At 39.4% G+C, this 22014-nt stretch overlaps 1 protein-coding gene across 1 annotated transcript in view; it reads right to left on the bottom strand.

Moving 5' to 3' along the window:
• The window catches only part of pcdh11 (protocadherin 11), a gene marked incomplete at both ends in the record, with an annotated part of 122083 nt that overhangs the window by 22420 nt on the left and 77649 nt on the right, over window positions 1-22014 (bottom strand). Inside the window, one exon of the mRNA XM_079250511.1 lies at window positions 19134-19332. Within this exon, the coding sequence (XP_079106637.1) occupies window positions 19134-19332 (199 nt within the window). The remainder of the gene's footprint in view (window positions 1-19133; window positions 19333-22014) is intronic.

Genomic DNA, 22014 nt, shown 5'->3' with positions numbered 1-22014 from the left:
TAGTAGCAGCCAAGTTTGAAATCTAGGAACTCAGTGAGAAACTTACGAGGGCAAAGTGCATCAGGGAATTATACAAATGTGCCTGGACTGTGGGTGTCGTACGGTTTCAAGCTTGTTAAAGGGGCCTGGTCAAGTTATGTCAGATTTTAACAGCCGATTGGCCTTGCCGGCATCCTGAAGGCCCATAAAGTCTGATTCATCACCCCCATTGCTTGCAGAGGGCATGCAGAAGGCAGAGAAAGAGCAGCTCTCAGGTATGCTAAAGTCATCCATGATGGAATCTGTCAACTCTGCAAATGGGCTTACTCTCACCCTGCTGCCTTGCACATTTTATCAGCTTGAAGGAGTTGATGACAGAAAGTCTATTGAACCCTGACTGTCTCCCCACACAAATTATTTCTTTCCGTTGAGAAACGTTTGTGCTCGAAAGGAGCTTGATTATTCGTCAAATTTGGGTCTGGCTTGGAATTAAGAATTAGAACCAAACAGGTAACACTTGTCAATAAGCACTGTATCATTTGCCATGAGTATCACTGTATCCCAGCTCAGCTCTTCTTTTCATGTTCCCTTCTTTAATCGTAATTATATTGAGGAATTCTATTTGTTGCAAGGATGCAGACAACCCGTGAGAATGAAAAATACAATCTAATAATTTGCTGCCGCCGACACATCTTCAAGCACAGCAGGATTTGTTGGGAGAAGACAACAGGGGGGTTTAGAAGCATTATGGATGCTGCTGGATTATTTTCTGATTGACAGACAACAAGCTCAGAGGCCAAAAGGATTTTTCCCAGGACGGGCATGGACTGCACATTATTATTTAACAGACTTATTTATTGGTACTATTAAAACAAAAAGGAAAAAAAAAAAAAAGAAACTTCACCTTTGTCATAAATGTAGCAATTGTTTTGGAAAGATAAACACAAGGAAAATGAAGCCTTTTCATGTAAAAACATTGAAAGTTTTCCAAACAGTTTGTCTTTTGTTTATTGATGAATAAAAATGATCTCTTCACATGATGTATGAATGGAATATGAATCATTTGTTCCGTCTCCTAAAGTCCATTTTAGCTCCATGTGAACTTCAGATTCCCTGATGTAAGTTGAAAGAATGTGTGCTGCTGACATGATGGAAACTCGCCCCAAAACGGTGGAGAAGTCTGAAGATTTTTGTTTCCCCCTGAAAGTCTTGCCGAGGTTAAAAATGGAGTATCAGAGTATGGAAGGAGGCATACCAGCTGCTGAGCTGCCTTCTTACATTTTGTTTCCCTCCACTCGTCCAATTTCATATTGATGAGCTCTGCAGCAATTCAAATTGCATGTCTTCTTTAAACATTTAACTAGCAAAGAGATGAATCACAGTCTTCGCTCAAATTCTGCCACTGTTGAAAATTGCAGATTCTATTGCTGTAAAAGGAAAATCAGACAGCAGGTACCTGTAGAAGTTCACATTTTCCACCTTATAAAGCTAGACTATGTCTTAGGTGCATAACCGGTGCACGGTGGGTGGAAAATGCAACTACTCCACATGATGGATCCTTTGTAATTCCACTGTAATTTCACCATCTGTTTCAATATAAAATTGCAACTGGCTTTTGAGAATTTGCCATGCTACATATGCAACGCTCAATGGGTTTTAACTGCATGAAACAATAAAGTGGGATTCTTCAAGGAAAGAGTCTTCCGTGTACCCTCCTGAGGTCACTTCTGGGTGTCTGTAATGAGTTACCCTGAGGATCCGTAATTCAGCCACACACAGGGAGTTCTGGACAAATGACCAGTTTATTGGTGGAGGAGTATGAACAGAAGATCAGTCCAGGGGAGTGGTCTGCAGAAGAAACCAGGCAACAGCTGGGAGGTAAACAGGATGGCAAAATACTCATCCAGGCAAAGACAAGGCTCAGAGATCCAAAGACAGGCAGGGTCGGTAACCAGAAGATCCGAAAGGTAGCGGTATCCGTCGAGGGCAAGGCAAGGAGGGTAATCCAGGGGCATGAAGCAGAGGGTCGGCAACTGAGGAACAATCCGTAGAACGCTGGAACAAAACTAGACATAGGTCTGATTATTATCTGGCAGAAAAGGAGGGATTGGAGGGAGCTTAAGTAGGCAGTGAGAGAAAAGGAAACCAGGTGAACTGAATGAGGTAGCAGAGGCAATTAGGAAGCCAGCAGGTGGATCGAGTAATCAGTGATGAGCGCCAGGAGATCAGGGTGGCAAAAACATGACAGTGTCTTTTTACGAACCCAGGTTGAAATTTGTTCCTCAAGAAAGTGGAAACATAGCTTGTGGCATTGACTGTGACATTGAAATGTTATTCCCTCATCATTTATAACAAAAAAAAAACAAACAAAAAAAAAACAAACAAACAATGTGCTGAGACGAAAAGCAGTTGGAAATACTGAAAAAGTTTAGGAGTTGCCTCAACAAAGCAGAGCTCCAAATGCTTTCGCCTTCGAGGGTAAACCAGGATAAAATTAGGGGGTGCATTTCTATCATCTGAGAAGTAGATGGTGAAATATCTAAATTGGTAAAAGTCTATTTTTCTTTTTCTTTCTTTTTAAACTGAGGCTTTTGAAATTCCCATTCTGGATGTTCCCAAGGAAGCTGCTTAAAAATGATAATCCAGGGGAGGAAGGGAGAATCTCCACAGACCTGCCTCAAGCCTGCTTTCAACCCTATTAAGAAATATTATGCAGTCTCCAAAGAAACCTAAACTCCTGCCTTAAACTCTGCATTCCCTGCCTCCTGCATACCTTTCCCTGGTCATCCTCTTTCTTGGTGGAGCAACTGTCAGAATTAGAAAATCGCAAAAGCACCTTTCAAGTTAGAAATGAGCAACACATGTAGTCTTCTTTTATTTATTCATTTATGAAAGATTTCTACAGCATTTAATGCAGCTCAATCTGTATCAAATTAACACTATAAAATTATTCTTACAAATTTATAACAGATTTTTTCATGGATGCACACTTAAAGATATTGCTTTACCGTTCTTGGGTTTCTCACACTAATAAACCAATCTCAAAACAGTGTTACAGCTGCTCTGCATGCAGCAGTACGCATGTGATACTGCCTTAGGCAACCTCCAATACATGTACTGCAGCTCTGTGGTGAGTTCCAATCTATTTTAAACGTGTGCTTTATATTGAAATAATGTTTTATTGTCAGTGCCTGAATGTTCCTCTAATCAGGTAAAAGCATCCATAGTTTTCATCTGTTTAGGCTGCACTGTATTGATGTGAAATGATATTTTCTGTGGTAAACTGTACAAATGGTAAAGCGAGGCTGCGTATGTGGTGTGAAGTTCCTTTTGTTCACTGTTTACATTCATCTATTTTTTACAACAATTACTATCAGTGGTATCTTCGGTCACCCAGCAAGCATTTCTTTGATAGGGAAAAAGTGGGCAGAAAAAAAAACAAACAAACCACAAAACAGAATTTAAAGTTTCAGTTACTAAAGCTTCTCTTTTACAATGTGAGGCACTTAAATTGTGGCACTTCATAGGCTTGAACTGTAAACGCTCCCCAAACACTAAGCAAAGACAAGATCCCGTCTGGAACTACAGGGTCAGTAATATTTTTTGGGAATCGGTTTCGTTTAAACACAGTGATTTGTCAATACCCATCATGGCAGAGATCCTTATAGAGCATCAATGTTCAACGACTCTGTTAAAGAAGGTCTCTCCTGTGGCATATATGTCAATTTGTCTGGTGATTTATTTGTTGGCTGACTGAGCTGGTATCACCTAACTCATTCAGGTAGTCCGAGTGTGTGTTTGTGTGAGTCATAGAGAGAGAATGACAGAGAGAGGCTATGCAATGCAATCATACTTGGCTTGCATCCACTCGCACTGTAATGGGAAAAGCAGCGTGCAAGCATAACTCTCATGAGAAAACAGGGAAAGATGAGAAAATAAGTGGGTCAAGCACAAGGCGTGAGGGGCAGGACTGGCAGAGAGGACCCCACTGAAATCAATGCACATCTCAAGGCCTGCTTTGGTGGGATATCGAACAACAGAAAGTGTGCTGTGGTGGTAAATGATGGGCTAAAAGCGAGTAGCGCCCAGTGTGGAGTTTGATTATCTCATTCCCCAGGCATTCTTTGTCATTATATTCTTTTATATAAGTATCACAATAGTTGTGTATTTCTGCACTTACTGTAAAGGCTACCTAAGTTGTCAGTCATTACACCTCCCGTCTCCTGAGATAAAATCACTGGTGCTCCAGTGTTAAAGAAGCTAATTGTTTCTGTCTGACTAAATGCAGGCTGGGCCTCACAGCAATTACCAGATATATTTAAGTTGCAACAACAATACCAGCTAAATTCACAAAAGAAATCACTGTTTTAACATTTGGATCTGACCTCCATGAAGAGCAATTTTCACATTTTTAAATAGACATGTTGAATTCATCAGAGAAAAAGAAAAATTGGTCTCTTTACAGTCATAATCTGTCATCTTAAACCTGGTTTAAGCCATTTTCACACAGATAGACTAAAACCTGGATGGAGCAATAATTTAGTTCAGTCTATCGGGGATAGCCCATATTTATTTAGTGTGTCTTCAATTGGCCTTAAAACTAACAAATCTGGTTTACATTTGATTTTTTTTTTTTTTTTTTTGTTGTTGGGATCAAAAACGATTTGTTAGATTTGTTGAAGCACTAAAAAGTCTTCAAATCAGGAGTGGATTATCTAGGAAAGTATTCTGAAACTGGATAGTCATTTGACTGGGTTCAAGTTTGTGCACATTCAAAGCTGTGATGAAGGATTGACATGCTTTTAAAATGATCAGTATTATTCTAATATGAATACTTTGATTATATTGAAATAAGGAAAATAGATCAATAGCAACTACTAGCCATGAGCAGGATTATTTTTTTTTATTTTGGATTGGCCCACACCTTCAAACTCTTTAATTTCCATTATCCAATCTGAATTTCCTTCCATCAGTGACAGAAGAATGAACTTTACAGAGAAATAAATGATAATATGTGATCTACACATTGAAAATACAGTTAAGGTATTATAGTCTTGCACAAATGAATCAATTATATGGTAAATAATTAAAAAGAAAATGAGAGAAGTTATAATTCTGAACAATAACGTTGTGATATTGTGATGGTGGTGTAACTTATCTTACTCAGCTTGAAACGGAACAAAAAAAAGAACTTCTTTAGTCAGAAGTGCCTTGAGATGGAATGAGTGGAATTCTATTGATACGATGAACTCAACTGAAGTAAATTTAAAAAATAATAATTGTTGGCGCTTTATCAATGCAATCCTGAAAACAAAAAAAAAAAAAGTAACATCAAGTAGATTTTTTTTCTATTTCTATTTTTTTTTAGTGTTTGGTGAGAAAATAAGCACTTTCCTGATCCAAACTCATTTATTTATGCAGTCACACACAAATAAAACCTAGGTCCCCAGCCGGCTTACATACTAAATGTGGGCTTTCCGATGTGGCTGGCTTAGAAAGAAACAGTGGAATCTGAAGAACTTGTTAGACATTTAGGCCAGATGTTCCAGTTTTGCAGATGTATGAACAGGATTATCAGAACAGAAACACCAGACTGCTGTAAAGCTCATTAAACAGCATGCAATATATAAGAAAAAACTTCACAGAAAAAGACACTGGAAACTTTCAGAGACATGGACAATTAAGCTCGTATGATTTCAGTTTAGTTTTACTAAATTATATTTCATTTTACTTACCGACAGGGTAAACCTGTTTAACGCTTAAAATCAGACTGCTGCATAAATAGTACATACTGTGTGTATACATACATATATATATATATATATATATATCCTTCACATTATTATGATTATCGGATGTCTTTAAACTCACCAAAACTAAACCCATCTTAAACTGCTTTTATAACCTTGCTGCTGCCGTTTCAGTGACATGTTGAAACCTTTTTTGGCTATTGGCTCAATTACCTGAGATGCTGCTGTTGGACATTACAAAGTGCCCTGTTACAAAACCCCGTTTGGAGAGACAGCTTTTATTTCTACAAGGACGACCAACATATGGAATCCTTTTTACATGCAACACTAAATTGACAATAATTGGGCTAAAATGGGACAGTTTCTGAACAGAAACTAGACATGAATCACAGAGTATTTCAGACTGTCTAAATATCTGTCTGTAGCATTTCACTCTAAATGTTTTATGTTCAGAGTTTCAGTTATTGTCAACCATTCATGTAGATGTAAATGATTCTGAATCATGGGTTATTAAAACCAACAGAATCAAAACTCTGTGGCATTTCTACCCCGGAGGTTGTACAAAACTGACAGAAATGAAAAACTACAATATAATAGATCTTTTCCAGAGTCCTAAGGGGAGAATTCAACATTTCAATGTCACATCTTCCTTGTACATGAATCAATATGATTTTATTCAGCGCTTTCATATGATATAAATCACCATGGGTCTCAAACAGGAGTAAAAGAGAGGGAGAGAAAAAAAATCCTATTTACAAATTGTGTCCTCGTTTGTTAGTGGCACTGCACCTCAATTACCCAGTGAGCAGGTTTTTATTTATTCATGGAGACAAAGTCATGCATTCATGAGGATTAACCCAAAACTCGCTCATAGACTGGCAGGAACAGATTGCATATTTTACCATATGAGGAATAGCTGACGCGTTTCCCCCAGAAGATTGAGAGAAAGTATGAGAGACGGAGGAGAAGCTGAACAAGCTTCTGGGTCACAGGTTGGTCAGTTTCGCTAACTTTATTCTTATATGAATTTGCAAAAAAAAATATGTATATATATATATATATATATATATATATATATATATATATATATATATATACATAAAAGAGGGAATTATGGATTCTGTGTGTGCAGCAGGGAGTTTTACTGCTTTGCAGAAGGGAAAGAACATGCGTTGTAACAGAAAATGGGAAACTAAGTAAAGACAAAATTGTGTTTGCAAACCAATTTGTTTTGTTTTTTTCCTATGAAAACATGGGGTCTGAAATCTGAAAATGAAAAAAGCTATTTCAGAGGAAATATTGCTTGAATAAATCAAAATACAACCTTCATATCCACCAACACAAACTAACCCTTTTCTCTCGCTGAGCCAGTTCGTAACAAGCAGAGAAACAAACCAGACAATGTGTCCATCAGTTCCCGAAAACTAAAGAAGTCATTCAATGGAGCACTGAATGCCAACAAAATGCAATCCCTTCAGATCAAATGTTCCCTCTCCGGACAATATCAAATCATCCTAATTGCCAAACTTCTCTTCAGAAATTATTAGGGAAATCCTCTGTCCCCTGTCATATTACCCACATTTATCAGGATGCAGCATAGCCATTACGTCTGGAGGTTTATCAAATTATCCGCTTGCAGAATGGCCAAAAGGGGACACATTACTACCAGCTGACTTTGTCTGAGCTGCTGCAAAGCAATATTCCGGGATACTGCAGCAACCAAAAGCAAATTATGGTGAACATAACACAGAGTTCAGTGGAGCGTTAAGAGAATGGATGGCCCTTTCCTGATTTGCTATCTGTTGGGACAGATGTCGCCAAGTTCCAGTGACTCGAGAGGTGGACAGCCCTGTAAGCAATGGCAGATGCTCTGAAGGTAAGACAGATGGAATTTGCCCGAGTTGTGTGAAAGTGTGCACATTTTTCACTTAGAAAAAATGAATATTAATCATCTGAAGCACGGCAATGTCGAGCTGAAAAACAATAAATCAGGAGCAAAAGTGCAAGAATTTTGAGGGAAACTGATAAATCATAGGTTTTGAAATCACATTATTAGCATTACATATAAAGAAAATTCTGTAGTTTTTAAGATGTACAAGACTTTCCAGCTATTTTTCCTAACATGGCAAAACTGCATTACTGACAGATGTAGCTTCCCTTAAGTTTGGGGCTTTGAATCTGGAGGCATGCAGCTTTGAACATTAGGTGGGACATTAAATTGGACCTCATTCATTGTCTCTGTGTCTGTCTGTCTGCATTTGTTGACAGCGCGAGTAGTGGACATGTGGGTGTATAAATATTTTAAGTAAGTGAGTGCCTGCTTGAGAAGATGCTAGTATGCGTCTGCTGCACAAGTGAAAACGAGAAAGTACCATGCTTTCCAACACACTGTGACATCAAGCTCTGCATTGTTGGGTAATTGCCACTGATGGAGCAAAAAGAGCAATATTTCATTCAACACAATCTGCGGTAAACTGAAATCAATGAGGCTGAATACTGTGATTAAAATGAGATTGGATCACTGGCGACAAACAATGACAACAAACAAAGATAAGCGCTCCTTTATTTATTTCTTTTAAAGCAGACAAAGCAGCTCGTCTAGGTTGAAATGTTGGCCTGGCTCGTCCTGGATAATGGACTTTAAACTGAATCGGCAACTTTTCAAGCGCTCAGCGTGAATTCTGAAAAGAAGCGACTTTACTTTTCAACTCGAAGAGTTCTGCCGTTTCTGTGTTTGCTTTCTATTTCAGCAGCGCAACACTGAGGAGAACACATCTGCAAAGGACGCATTTCAAAGATTTTCACGTCTTTGGTTGTAGTCTTTTGTGTTCAACCTGTGAAACGAGGGAGGTGTGTGCAACTTTGTGCTGATAAAGGCGTGTTTGTACAGATTCACCTTCACTTCAATGGTGTGTGAGATAGCTGCACATGTTGTACCATTGTATTAGCAATTAATCGATGATACCAAAAGCTAAACAACATGTATTTATTTTCAATAGCTGGAGCAAATATAGAGAAAAGGGAGGGGAAGTGGGTCAGGTTTGAAGCGAAATGTTTGATGAATTAACAGGCTTTTATAATGGAGGAAATTTTACTGTAGAATACCTTAGCTAGAATACCTGCAACCCTTTTTCTTTTATCCTCTGTAGATTCATTAAAAGGAACATTTGCAGTACATTTAATGTGCCTCTTAAGACAACATAAATATTGCACACATGTGGTCTAGAAAATGTATTTACTGCAATATACTGTGAACACCACAGCATTTTGCTTTACAGCAAGGCACAAATGATCCTAAATTGACACTTTTGGGCGTTTTAGTAGCTGACTTTTATACTCCAGATCTTTACTGTCCTTCATCTCACACATTTATTGTGTCTCCCTTTCCTTGCCATTATATAGACAGGCAATAACAATATGAGGCTTCAAGGCAACATTTTTTTTTTTTAAGAGACCTCTGGTGAACAAATATACTGAGTTATTTAAGGGAAGAAATCAGCTGTTCAATCAACAAGAAGAAAAAAGTATTAGAGGATTTTTGTGATTTCTTATATGGACTAGTGTTCCCTCAATCATCCTTTATAGCACATGAAATAGAAGTCAGTGTGTGACCCCCATGGCACCTCTGTCCTCATCACCATGTGTTGCAGCAAGGGTGTATTACGGCATGGACCAGTAACTCCCAGATGTGACAGCAGGGCTGATCATCAATTATTATACCTCAGTGGATCAAAATGAGCATATCTGCTCATTCCAACATCCCGGTGCTGGCTTGTGGCAGCTGAGCTATGGCTAAGTCTGCCTCCAACAACCCCCCTCCAGTCCACCATCCCTTCTGCACCTGCAAGCTCAATAACACCAGTTCTCATGGAAGTAGTGGGACATGCCCCGAGACAACATCTGCCTCCCCTTGGTGACCTGCTGAGTTAAGCCAACCGCAGAATCAAGGGTGCACTCAAAGGGGGCCCTGATTTTATCATAACAAAGACATTGCTGCCGTCAGTGCCTGAAACTGGCTTTAGGAGATGTTTCAGTCTATTTTCTGAAAACGCTATGAAGTCATGCTGTGTCTAACACTGTCTTTCTTTCTGTCCTTTGTTCCCTTTTTCCCCCTCTCTTACCATTTTATCTAAAATGCACACGGAGGGATACATCCAACAAGCCCAGATTTATGTCAGTAAAGGCATCAGCTGCTGCTATCACAGCAAAGAGGATTCAATCATCAGAATATGAGCGCTGAAGTCTGCAAGTAAAGAAAATACTAAACAAGAATATTTGATCAGGTTGTGCTGGCATGAACAATGCAGAAAACATCCCAGAGATGTAATAATTTCTCTGCTAACCTGAAAACACTGCATTTTGTGTTGTTGTTCCTGTTGCATCTCACAGGCAGTTCTTTGAAAATTTCGCTCTTACAAATGCTCGGAATCAGTCAGAGTGAGGGTGCCTCGGTATGACAGATGTTTGACACTTGAAATCCAGTGGGACCCCTGGCTGAATGGAATCAAGACAAATCAATGCAATAGTGCAGGTTTCTCAAGGGAAATGGGGACAAAGGGACATGGCCTGCCTTCTTTTTTTTTTTTTTTCATTTTATTTATCTAGTTATTTTCTGCTGGAGCTTCTGGCAAGGATTTTGAGCAGGTCTGCTTTTGCATGCATGGGGTAGCAGACAGCTGACCGACCTCACAAGTTCTACATTGCCTTGAGGTCCCTGTAGATGCCTCACAAAGAGCGTGGGCACAAGTGCAGCACAAACCGCAGACCACAGTGAATGTGATGAATGCCTCGGCATTCTCATCAAGGGTAGTGGGGGGGGCGGTCAACAAACAGGTTTGTGTTTTCAGCGTCAAGCCCCTTGAAAGCCCCCTGTCATTTTTGATAAGCCAAATGTCCCGAAGGGGCCACTGTACCTGAAGATCTACTCCCCGGGAGAATCCCCTCTTTTATTTCTCTCCATCTTCTCTTCTCCTTTTTCTCACCCAACTCTCACTCCATTTGTCAGCATTACCAAACCGTGAGTGGTCTCTGACGTGATCTATTTGCCCTACGAATACCTATTTATCAAGCAGTCATTGTATACATTGATCTGGTTAGGATAGGGTCCCACGCAGCGCAGTGGGGAGTAATCCCGTCCATGCTTGTGCATTCAGTGCCCAGATTAGACGGCAGCGGCGGCTCATGATGCAGATTAAAAGCAAACTGTAACTCGCATGCTTTATCACGTTGAAAGAAAACTTCACCAGGAGTCAAGTTTTGCACATTTTTTTCCCTTCTTTTATTGCCGTTTTATGGACTGTGCTTGTGACATGAATAATTTAAAGGGGGGTAAAAAAAAATCCTTGTCAATGACACGTTTTAGTCAAAATATGTTAATAAGTGAAATAAGGACAGATGGCTTCATAGTTGTGGCCGTCTGTCATCGTATCATTGATGTCACTGCTGTAATACGGCTCCTATCAGTATGAAGTGAATCTCATTAAGGCTCCAATTTATGTCATCCTGGTTTCGCGTTGAAAAACAAGGCGGAAACAGTGGCGACATAGGTGCACATTGGCTGCAGCATGTTATTCTCCAAGGAAATTCAATCCGTCAATATACTAGTAATAATGAGTTTGCTCTGATACATTTATAATTTAGCATTTCTTTTATTAGGACAATAATGCTTAAAGATGGATTTGCCATATGTTTCTAGCCTGCCATGCTGTGCTGCTGCATTATCGGGACAGCCCAGGTCAATAACATTAAAGGTTGAAAGAAGAGGTGAAAATACAACCCCTGAGATGCTGTGGTCTGCTCAGCCTTCAGGAGACATATTGATGCACAGTTATTTTGGTCAATAAGTCCTTCTGAGCAGAGGCCATCCTTATCCTTGAGACCAAGTGTATGTGAAAAATGAGAAAGGGATGAGACCATGCATTCTAATGTGTCTATTGCACGATATCTTAAAGGAAGGAAGAAGGGAAAGAAGGAGAGAAGGAGGGGGGAGAAAAAGAGGAGAGAAAGCTGCACTTCCTCTCACCCCGTTTCAGCCTCACTAATGCAGTTGTTAACAATAAAGCATTCCACTGATTATATTGAAATACAACACCTCCGAGCCAGAGCATAATGGCTTTAATGAAATACGACACAGGCTGACCTCTAAGATCAAGGCAGAATTTACACACAAACATAAAATCTCAAATGAGGAAATTATGTATTCATGCATGTATCCATTTCTTTCTGTTTGAATGGCAACAAAAACATATTTTAAAGGTATAAATATGTAACTCAAGTATGTTGCCAGCCACTGGAAATTGAATATAATCAGTCCATACTCTGTAAACATAGATGCTGTGTTTGTGGTGAGGTGGGTTTGTGGGACAGAAGATGTTTAATTGCAACCAAGTATCTTGGTCTAACTAAACAATGAAGGCAGCTAAGGTTATTGTGGAGCCTATCTATAACACCCGCCTGTCAAAAAAACAAACAAACAGGAAAAAAAAAAACAAAAAAACAAACACATGGAGCATGTATATTTTATGGCTTTCCATTTTTCTTCCTGCTTCTGAGAGAGTGGAAGTTTCTGCTCTTCCGACCAGGTGTACTGAAACCTCAGATCATCACAAGGACAGGTTTTGTGAAATGTTTGGATCTCTGTGGGGGCGTGTGGTGAGATATGGTGCGATATCCTCAGAGTTCAGGTAACTTGTTATTTGGAGAGTTCAAACAACAGCCTCAAGGCAGTGCTTCCTAGCTGTTTGGTTCCAGCTTAATAAAACAAATGAGAATAAAAATATTCACAATAGCCTTTAGCACCGTACAGCAAACATGACATCTGATGAAAAGCTTGCCTACTTTTTTTTTTTTTTTTTTTTTTGCTTTTGATATATTGTTATTTTTAATGACCAAAGCTTTGATGAGACTAAAATCAAATTAGACGCACCGAATCAGGAACTCAAACCCTTCAACTTTGTAAAACCTGACATTTCACTGGTTTAATATGCAGTCCAACGTATTCCAGTTTACGAATGGCAAAGTCAGTGAATGGAACAAAGTGAATTGTTGGCTGGGGCCTTTGAGCCTCTATCCTTGTTTGAAGTCTCTCTCCAGTCCTGCTGAGTTCAGAATACATTGTTCAGAGATACAATCAAACTTGGCAGCTATTGATTCCTTCCCAAGCCAGACACAAGTCTTACTGAACATGTTAACAACTTTAGGATGAGTATTTTAATTGTGCAGGTCTCTGAAAAAGCCTGCTTAAGTCGAAGAGCTGCTCGGCGAATTTGAAGCAGCAACTTTTGGACAGTTGAACGAGGTTTACGCAACAAACTTTCTTGTTTGTCTCCAAGAAAAAAAAAATCTATGTGAATTCTGTTTTTTCCTGTACAACCTTTTACAAGCACACACACCTTTGACATTTTGCTTTGCTCCAAATCCCTAAATGCATGACGTCAATGGGAGCTGTTGACTTTATATGATCAGAATGAACCTAATTTCTATTTGATAATATTTTTCTCAGCATTGTGTTAAATTTCCTCTCTGTATTGGTTCCATTTAAATACAGGTGATTCCAGACTGACTCTGAATGTCTTGCAACCTTTTAATGTCTCTTTCTGTCTTGTCCTGGTGAGATCTGGATGATTGCACTAGAAAACCCCTCTCTCAACTTCACAGAAGTCTTTGGCAAGGCAACAAAGACAAGCCATTAATACTGTGGAAAAGGAGGTTTCTAACGTAACACTTTTCAGTTGTTTGAAGGAGGGTGGAGAGAGATTTCATGACTCCGCCAGATCAATAGCTCATCTCTCTCTCCAAGACGACTGGTGTGGCATTTGAACCAGATAAAACAAGGGTTCCCCTCCACCTCACCTCTGAGAACTGAGCACTTCCACCAAATCCCAGTCGGTTGAGAAGGATACAGATGAGTCCATTTAAATCCTTTCTAACTCAGTTCTATACCCCCGGCGGTCAAAAAGAGAGAAAAGAAAGAGAGAGAAAAAAAAAAACTGAAATAATTTCAAAATGAAAGGTCCAATCTATATAGGTTAATATTCACTGTTGCTTCATTTAGCTTAGCCGTAAGCCCACTGGGACAGCAGCAAAAAGTTTTGGGAGCCAGAAGGCACAAAGGCTTTTATTTATTTATATGGAGGAGAATATACGACGGGTAGCACAGTGGTGCAAATGATGTGAAACCATCTGAGGAAGTTAGCTTGTAGATTGTGAAATAACTTCACGAAAAAGAATAGACTGCATTACCATTTTATGTGCAACATGAATTAAATATACACACCACTGCCAGAATAACTCTGATAACATGACAATATGTAAGGTCATGATGTGAAATGAATGAGAAATACTTCCTCCCATATTTCAACCACCAGCAATGTACCCTTAAGCAAGGCACTTCATTCTTAATTACTCCAGTGAAGCTGCTCATTTGTCAGCAGCAGATGATGAGATGTGCTGGCAAAAGTACAAGGTTGCATAGGCGGTTACTAAGTGCGGCTTGGCTATTAAAGAGAATGCCTGCTCAGCCAACCCTACATGAATAAAAGTTGGGGGGTTGGGGATCTTAACAGTCCTACAACAGTTCATCATATTTCTAACCTGTGGTCAGCCAATTAAATGGCTCTTGCTGCATTATTGGACTTGTGACTCTTGAAACAAGGGTCCTCTTCTTCCTTGCATGTCAGCTTAGTCTTTCCCCCTGGTCGCTGATGACATTGTAACACTAATTACAGCTAATTGTTCTATGCTGAATGGATTTAGTCACATTACAAATGATATGCCATTGGTCAGTGTCACAATGTTTCCATAGAAAAATTCAATGGGGAATGGAAATTTGCACAAATGAATGTAATTAAGAAGCACATTCATTACATCTAATTGCATATGAGAACCCTCAAAGTGAAACTCAGATTGGACTCATATGAATAATTGATGCAGCTGACTGTACCCAACACTGTAACATTGTTGATGTCTCATAATGGTTTACTGATGTAATGGTACAAATGATAACATGCAATGTTTTGGTTCCTTTATTTCTTTTTCATATGTATTGCTTTAAGATCCAAACCACCAACCACTTTTTTTACTCCACTTAAAATCCCCTTATTTGTCAGGAGATTGTGTCTAGACAGTTTGAATTCCAATCTCAATGCAAGCTTTGAATTGAGTCCCAGACATACCGGGTAGAGTTTGAGGTTAGAAGAGTATTAAAAATGCAAGTGGTACCAATGTGTTTAGTGCACTAGATCAAGTCAAGTGGCTTTTTCCAAAGACAAGAAAAAGGGCAGCTGTAATTCAGCCAACTGGAAACTCAGTCTGAGAGCCTTCATGAAAATTTTGAACCCACACAAATCAAAGAGTTGAGAATTCCATCCCCAGAAAGTATGAACCCAGCAAGCCTTTAATCAGATTACATGTCTGCTGGCATCTGGAGATATATTATGTGCATTAAAATACACAAACGTATCCCAAACTTAAACATAATGCATGGAATCATTAGAAAAAAAAAAAAAAAGTTTGATATCTGCTGCTTTATGAACCGACTCCCTTTTGCAAAACCGTCTCAAGATTTATAGTAAATCGTGTCGCACATTTAAAGCTATAATCTTATTACACTTGCAGTATTTAAAAAGGATTGGTTTATTTTAATAGCAGATTAGATCTTAGACAGACAAGGTGTAAGCTGGTCATTTGAAAGCCATATGCCACAGATTAAGATACGGCACTATGCTGGGCAGGTTTTTCATGTTTCTTCGAGGGACTAATGCAATGCGTCAGAATTGCTCTTAGTGAGCCGCCTATAAGTTGGCAAAAAGCACAAGCTCCTAAATCCCTCAACTCTGACAACAAGAGTTAGAAATAAGGATATTACAAATCGTCCAGGGGACAAAATTGTGTATTGTTTGAAAAATGTGAGGGATTTAGACTTGGGGATTTGCTCCCACTTTGCTGCACTTTGTCTGGGAGCTTAGAACTGATCATTGTTTGCGACATGATGATTCACATCATTCTTCAAAAGCCTTTCAGGTCAGCAGTGGGATGATAGCAAATGGTGCAGGCGGTGCAAGCAGTGTAAGTTGTACAGAATTAAAAATAATAATAAAGAAGAATAAAACAAAGAAGTAATCTCAATTGAGCTTAATTGATGACAAGTCCAGGCACATCCCCCCTCCAGGGCCATGCCAACATTTAACAAAAAACAAACATTAACAAATCCACAGGACAGACGTCTTAGCCTTAGTGGGTTAAGCGTTATTTTCTTTCATCAGAGTATGGTGCTATTAGTTTTTCTGGGTAAAGTGTGTCAACGCAGATGCATAGATTATGAACCCTACTAAAATTGTGCAGAAAAAAAAAGAGACAGCAATCCTTCAGTAGCCATGAAAGAGAATGGCATCTGCAGCGATGCTGTATGGTATTTGAAGGGGGAGAGGCATCTCGAAGCATTTTGCATTTCATATTTTGTCATGTTTTGATGTGATGTTGCAATTTGGCCAAAAAACGGAAAGGTACTATTTGCCTCAATAGCTCTGGATGTGCAATTCTGTAAAAGCCGGCTGAAGGATCTAATGAGGCCGGACGTATAAATGCACAGGCAAATTATATTAACTGTATGTCGTGACAGAAAAAGGATGTATCAAAACCTTTGGAACTAAATGTGACAAGAGAGGCAACAGCATAAGACTGATGGTAGGGTGAAGTAAGCCTGCGGGGGGTGGGGGGGTGGGGCGATGGGTTGGGGCGGCTGCCCATAAAACGAACAGCCGCCTAACTCATAAATAATAGAAACATAAAATGTCACATGAACTTTATTTCAAGAGAGGATGGTCTAATAAAGATGCAGGTTTAAAGGGGAGTTGAGAAATTCATTGTCATAAGAAGGCCACATGGCTTGCCTTTGGCTCAGACAATTATTCAGAGCAAGTTGGCATTCAGGTTCCTGCAAAAGCACCTTTACTAAACAATACCACTTTTAACTCCTGAAATCCTTGCTTTCTACCGCTCCTTGGATCTTGTAATATCTCAGCTCTATTTCTCTGTCTTCACTTGGAGTCCCTCCATCTCTTCTCTCTCCTTCCTACTTTTCCTTGTTCTTCCTGCCTTACAAATTGAGACGACATGATAAGAAATTGCAACCGCCATGCCAGCCTGGTGCTCATTGATAAAACCATATCTAATCCATCTTAGGCCCCCCTCTGCCACCAACACACTCATCTCTGAGACCGTCAACGCGCTCAGGAGCTGTCTCTGTTTTTGAACCGAGCAGAACAGAGTCAGAGTTTATCTGACTTAACTTCTGGAGAAGGAAAATGGAGCTCAGTGAGTCAGACGAGTTGATGCACAAATGTCTGTGCCAGCATGTTTTTCTGCAGCATCTAAGAGCAAATCAAAGAACCGTTTAGGTTCTGCTTATTGTCTGCTAAACATTTATTAAAATGATGTTGTACATACAAATATATATGTCCTATCTATCTATCTATATCTATCTATATATATATATATATATATATATATATATATATATATATATATGAAATATATATGTATAAATCTCTTGGACACAGACCTTAAATAAGATCAAGTCATGTCTAGTTTAACAGGGTTCACACTTAAGTTGTTAAAAACTATATTGCAAATTTGTATGATGAGGTCATAACACGAGAGAAAAAGAAAAATAATGTTCCTCATATCTAGTAAAGGATATTAAACTCAAATGTTCAATCTGTTGTCATTTTCTGTGCGGCAATTTGTAAAAGTACACATGCATTTATTATATTAACATGGTCTTCTATCTAAAACGAGTGCACTTCAACAAATATCACCCCGGGGGGAAAGTGGATAATAAGTGCAGTATTTTAGTTGGTTTATGAAGTATTAGATGTTTATGTCCCTGAATATTAATGATGTGATAAGCAATTGCCTGTGTGTGTGAATGAATCACATGCATGAATCATTGCTGTCACCATGGTGAATGCATTAAAGAGAACATCTGGTGAAGGAGTGGTCTGATTTCTATGTTTCCTTTCATCTGTGTTTAAACACATGCCTACAGAGCAATTTTATATATCATAGAGGATGTTATCTTAAAAAAAATCTGCACAAATATGTTAATCGCATATGTTCTTGATGTAACTTCCAGCATGAATAATGGTGGAAAGCGGACCTTCAAACAAACAGCGTGCCATCATCAGAAGAATGCATTTTGTTTAATTTCAAACAAAAGAATTCATAATCGCTCTCGGTCTGACATGCGAGCGCCAGACCTGTCAGCCCTGCTGCTGGGGAGACACCACTGGCTGCTGTCTCACTTACAGCAATGACACGGAGGCTGTACTGCATGTGGGCATATGCAGAGTAATCTATTTTTTCCCTGCCCTGTGTATTTTCTCCACTGCGGAGAACAGAACAATATTTTTTGACAGGTAACTCAGAGCAATGCTGAAAGCAATCCTGGCAATGACACAGAGAGGCCACGGAGGGTTTAAAGGCCTGTACCGATCTGAGCCTGCGTCCTGTCTTCGGTGTGTGCCACAAGGTTACCAGCAGAAAATAAAATCTGATTCACCGGGACTAGAATATCCATCTTAAAGGGGGACAGGGGCGGACGGGCTCAGAATAGCCTTGTTCATGTTGAAGTGGAGCAAAATAATTTCAGCAGCATCAGTGCTGCTGATGAAACGGTTTAGGATACACACTACTGCCGGTGGAACATCCCAGAGCTCACTGTGTTGAGTCTTGAGCACCCTTTCCCCCCCCCTTCAGCAAGTTTCTTGAGCTACGATTAGAAAAAGAAAAAAAATGTATATGCATGAGGAAGACTGCGCACCCCTGCATTCAATGACGTTTTTTATGGAGAACATCACTGGGCAGTAAGCCATGCAGTGACAGCTGTCTTGTGAATCATTTAAGAAAAACTCTCAGCAACAGAGTTCCAACCTCAGGGGTACAATTCTCCCAACGTTTTAAAGCGCAGCACATTTCCAAAAGTCGGTCCTTTAGATGCCATTTTTTGTCACAAATGCGTCATGTGCAAAATAAAATAACGTATTTTTTATCTGCATTGTCCACGATGGTTTTGGGTTTGATCTTATTAGCAAAAAATGATGTATACAACTTACGTAACAGGCTTTTCACCCTATCTCAACATCACAACCCTCTCTGACTGCCTTTATAATTGAGCACTCTTGCAATCAGTCTTATGAATCATCCTACAAAAACAGGCATGTATGACAAACAAAAAATAACACGTAGCTCAATTGCTTGCAATCATTTTCAAAGGGATTTTCACTTAATGGTCTTTAAGTGTTGGTTGTTTTAGTTGCAATCACTTCGGTAATCTTAAATAATTTTCTAAAAACTCTGATTTCTGTGATTTTCAGCAGTTTGAACGCTGCAAAACTCAGTACTCACTGGATTCTGGGTCTGAGTTTCCATCTCCTTCGGTGCGGCTGTTAGGTGACGTCTGTTCGTAGTACTCCTCTTGGGGGAAGTTGAGAGGAAGAGGCTGGGTGGTGCTGGCTGTGCTGCTGGGCTCCGGGTCTCCCAGCCCGCTGTCATTGCAACTCTCCTGGGAACCATCTGGAAGATGGAAGGTCACGCGGCGCTGGGTCTGGAACACACAAACAGAATAAAAAAAGGTCTCATGATAAACTCGTATATCCAGTTTTCATATGGTGAAATTCTAAAGCAAGCAAAAGAAAAGGGAAGAATAGATGGATTGATGAGTGATCATACTGGATCATCTTATGAAGATGTGGTCTTCAGTTTATTACCTCAGTCAGGAAGGTTACACTTTCCCCTGCATTTATCTAACTGGTTGTTAGGAACTTCACGCAAAAACTACTGAGCAGATTTTTGTGATTTTTTTTTTTTTTTTTACTGGGACTTGGTCTGACTTAGATGCCACTAAATTTTGGGACAGATCAGCAAGGAAATGTTGCACAATATAGGTAAAAATAAGCTGCTTGGTGGAGGTCTGCGCTCGCTGAGTGCTTTCTTAGTTTTAATTGATTGTGATGCTAGATGCTGAATGTGTCCGATTTTTTTTCATTTTATGTTCTTTAACTTTTCATTGCTTCTTAGTGAGGATATTCCCACACCCTCACAGAAACAAGACCTCCTGCAGCACTTGAAGTATAAATGAAGAAAAAAAAAACAAAAACTTTTAGCTGTTTAACCTATTTAAATGGTGGTTGTTGGTGGACTGGCAACCTGTCCTGAATGGTGACCTGTCCTGACTGGTGACCTGTCCTGACTGGTGACCTGTCCTGACTGGTGACCTGTCCTGAATGGTGACCTGTCCTGACTGGTGACCTGTCCTGACTGGTGACCTGTCCTGAATGGTGACCTGTCCTGAATGGTGACCTGTCCTGAATGGTGACCTGTTAATTGCTGGGATCGACTCCACCTTCCCCTCGATCCTTAACTGGCTTAACCGGTACAGAAAATGAATGAATAAATAAAAATCCTGGTTTGTTAATGTTTTGTTATGACCCAGATGAAGGCTGTATGTGGAAACATGTTGGGAAAATAAAAAAAAAAACAACAAAAAAACAAAAAAAAATCTTATCTTTCCTTCTCAAGCACCTTGAAAACAGATAATCTTGTGCCAAGAACTTCCCCCTATGCATCATCCAAACCTCGGCTTGCTTCAAAGATACACCGTCAGACATCTGGCCTTCTTCTCAGTCCACATATTGCTGATTGTTTACTGATTTCCCAGACATTTATTGTTGTTGCAAGATAATCTGTATTTACTTGCTAAATGTGTGAATGTTTTTTACTGATATGTATAAAATATGCTTGTCTACAGAGCTTTAGAGAAGTTCAGTCTTTATATTTCAGCCTCTGACCAGATGAATACAATATAAATGGTAGAAAATGATAATTAAACTTTAAGGAATCACCAGACATATTGTTTTCAAGCCCAGAAGAAGTGTTACTAATCTAAAAAGTAATACATTTGGCACTTTTTTTCATCAGTAATGGAGCTAAAATGAAATTTCACTGCCACATCTGTCAGATTAAAGAGAAAAAGAGAAAAGAAGTTCTGTCCTTTGGCAAGAAACATTGTCGCTGTTTATTTATTTATTTTTTTTTCCAAATGTTAAAATGCATTTATGAAAGCTTTGAGCATTACAGTCAAAACTCCTCTCACCTCCACTGCACTGAGGCGAGGAAAGAAATCTCAGAGGTGTCTTATTTCAAAACATTGGCACATGAAACTAAAAAAAAAAAACAAAAAAACAAAAAAACTATCTGGATGTTTTTACCCCAAGAGCTAAGTGAGAACTATGTTTTTTTTTTCTTTGTGTAAGCAGACCAGCCCTATAAAGCTCCAGTTAGTGAATAAACTAATGTGATTCTCAATTCAAATGATGTCCTTAGACAACAGTTCATGCTATGTCACCTCTATTGTGTTCTACCCTAAAAAAGAAAAGATAAAAAAATTCAGCATTTACTTGTCTAAGTAGACAAACATCAGACGAAAAAAGTGTTTCAGGATATGCTGGAAGAAATGATCTGTCATTGGTGTTTTCTCTGGAAATGGATGTTATAGAAAAACCGACTCAGCCAAACAAACAGTATCAACGTCATGAGAAGTGGTGACAGTGATGCCAGCTCCTGAGTGAATAAATACAGTCGATGGATGGAGTTTACAAGGGAAATCCTTGCCTGAAGGAATCAAGTGCTGCATGCAAACCATCCATCCCCATTTCCTGCTTTTAATGGGACAATATGTCCAAATTGCATCTTGTCATTAGAAGGACTAATTGAGACTGTGACCTCATAACCCAAAACTGTTTCTGGCCTGTTGAGCCTTATGAATTACTTTCATGAGACCTCGCCGATACACCTCATGAAAATAGGAGGGATGTGTATTAACAGGTTGAACTATGTCCTAGTTTTCTGTCTCACCCAATTTAGACACAATAGAAGTGCAAATGTGTGTGCAGGGCAGAGACTTTGATTTGTGAAGTCATGGGGATCACAGGAGTGCGGGCATTTTCCTCTGAGCAGTGCAGGCGTCTTTGATTTCTCTGGAGGTTTGCAGAAGTTCATGTTGTGACCTTTCTTTTGGTGCTATAAAGGAAAACGTGTTCCGTGCGTGGCGATATCTGCTAACACGTTAGCAGCTGGAGCAAACCACATTGTTGCAGTTATTCATATCGTGAGACAGAATGCAGGTCTGGACACCATCAGGGCTGTTTTTTACTTTCGCTTTGGACAAAGAGAAAAATGAGCCGTTAAGAGATCCGACTCGGCATCGAGGTACCGCCGTTAAAAAGAG

Source organism: Telmatherina bonti (genome assembly GCF_933228915.1).
Source record: "Telmatherina bonti genome assembly, chromosome: 12".
Taxonomy (NCBI): Eukaryota; Metazoa; Chordata; class Actinopteri; order Atheriniformes; family Telmatherinidae; genus Telmatherina; species Telmatherina bonti.
The sequence above is the reverse complement of the archived record's forward strand: the minus strand, read 5'-3'. Positions and strand labels throughout refer to the sequence as shown.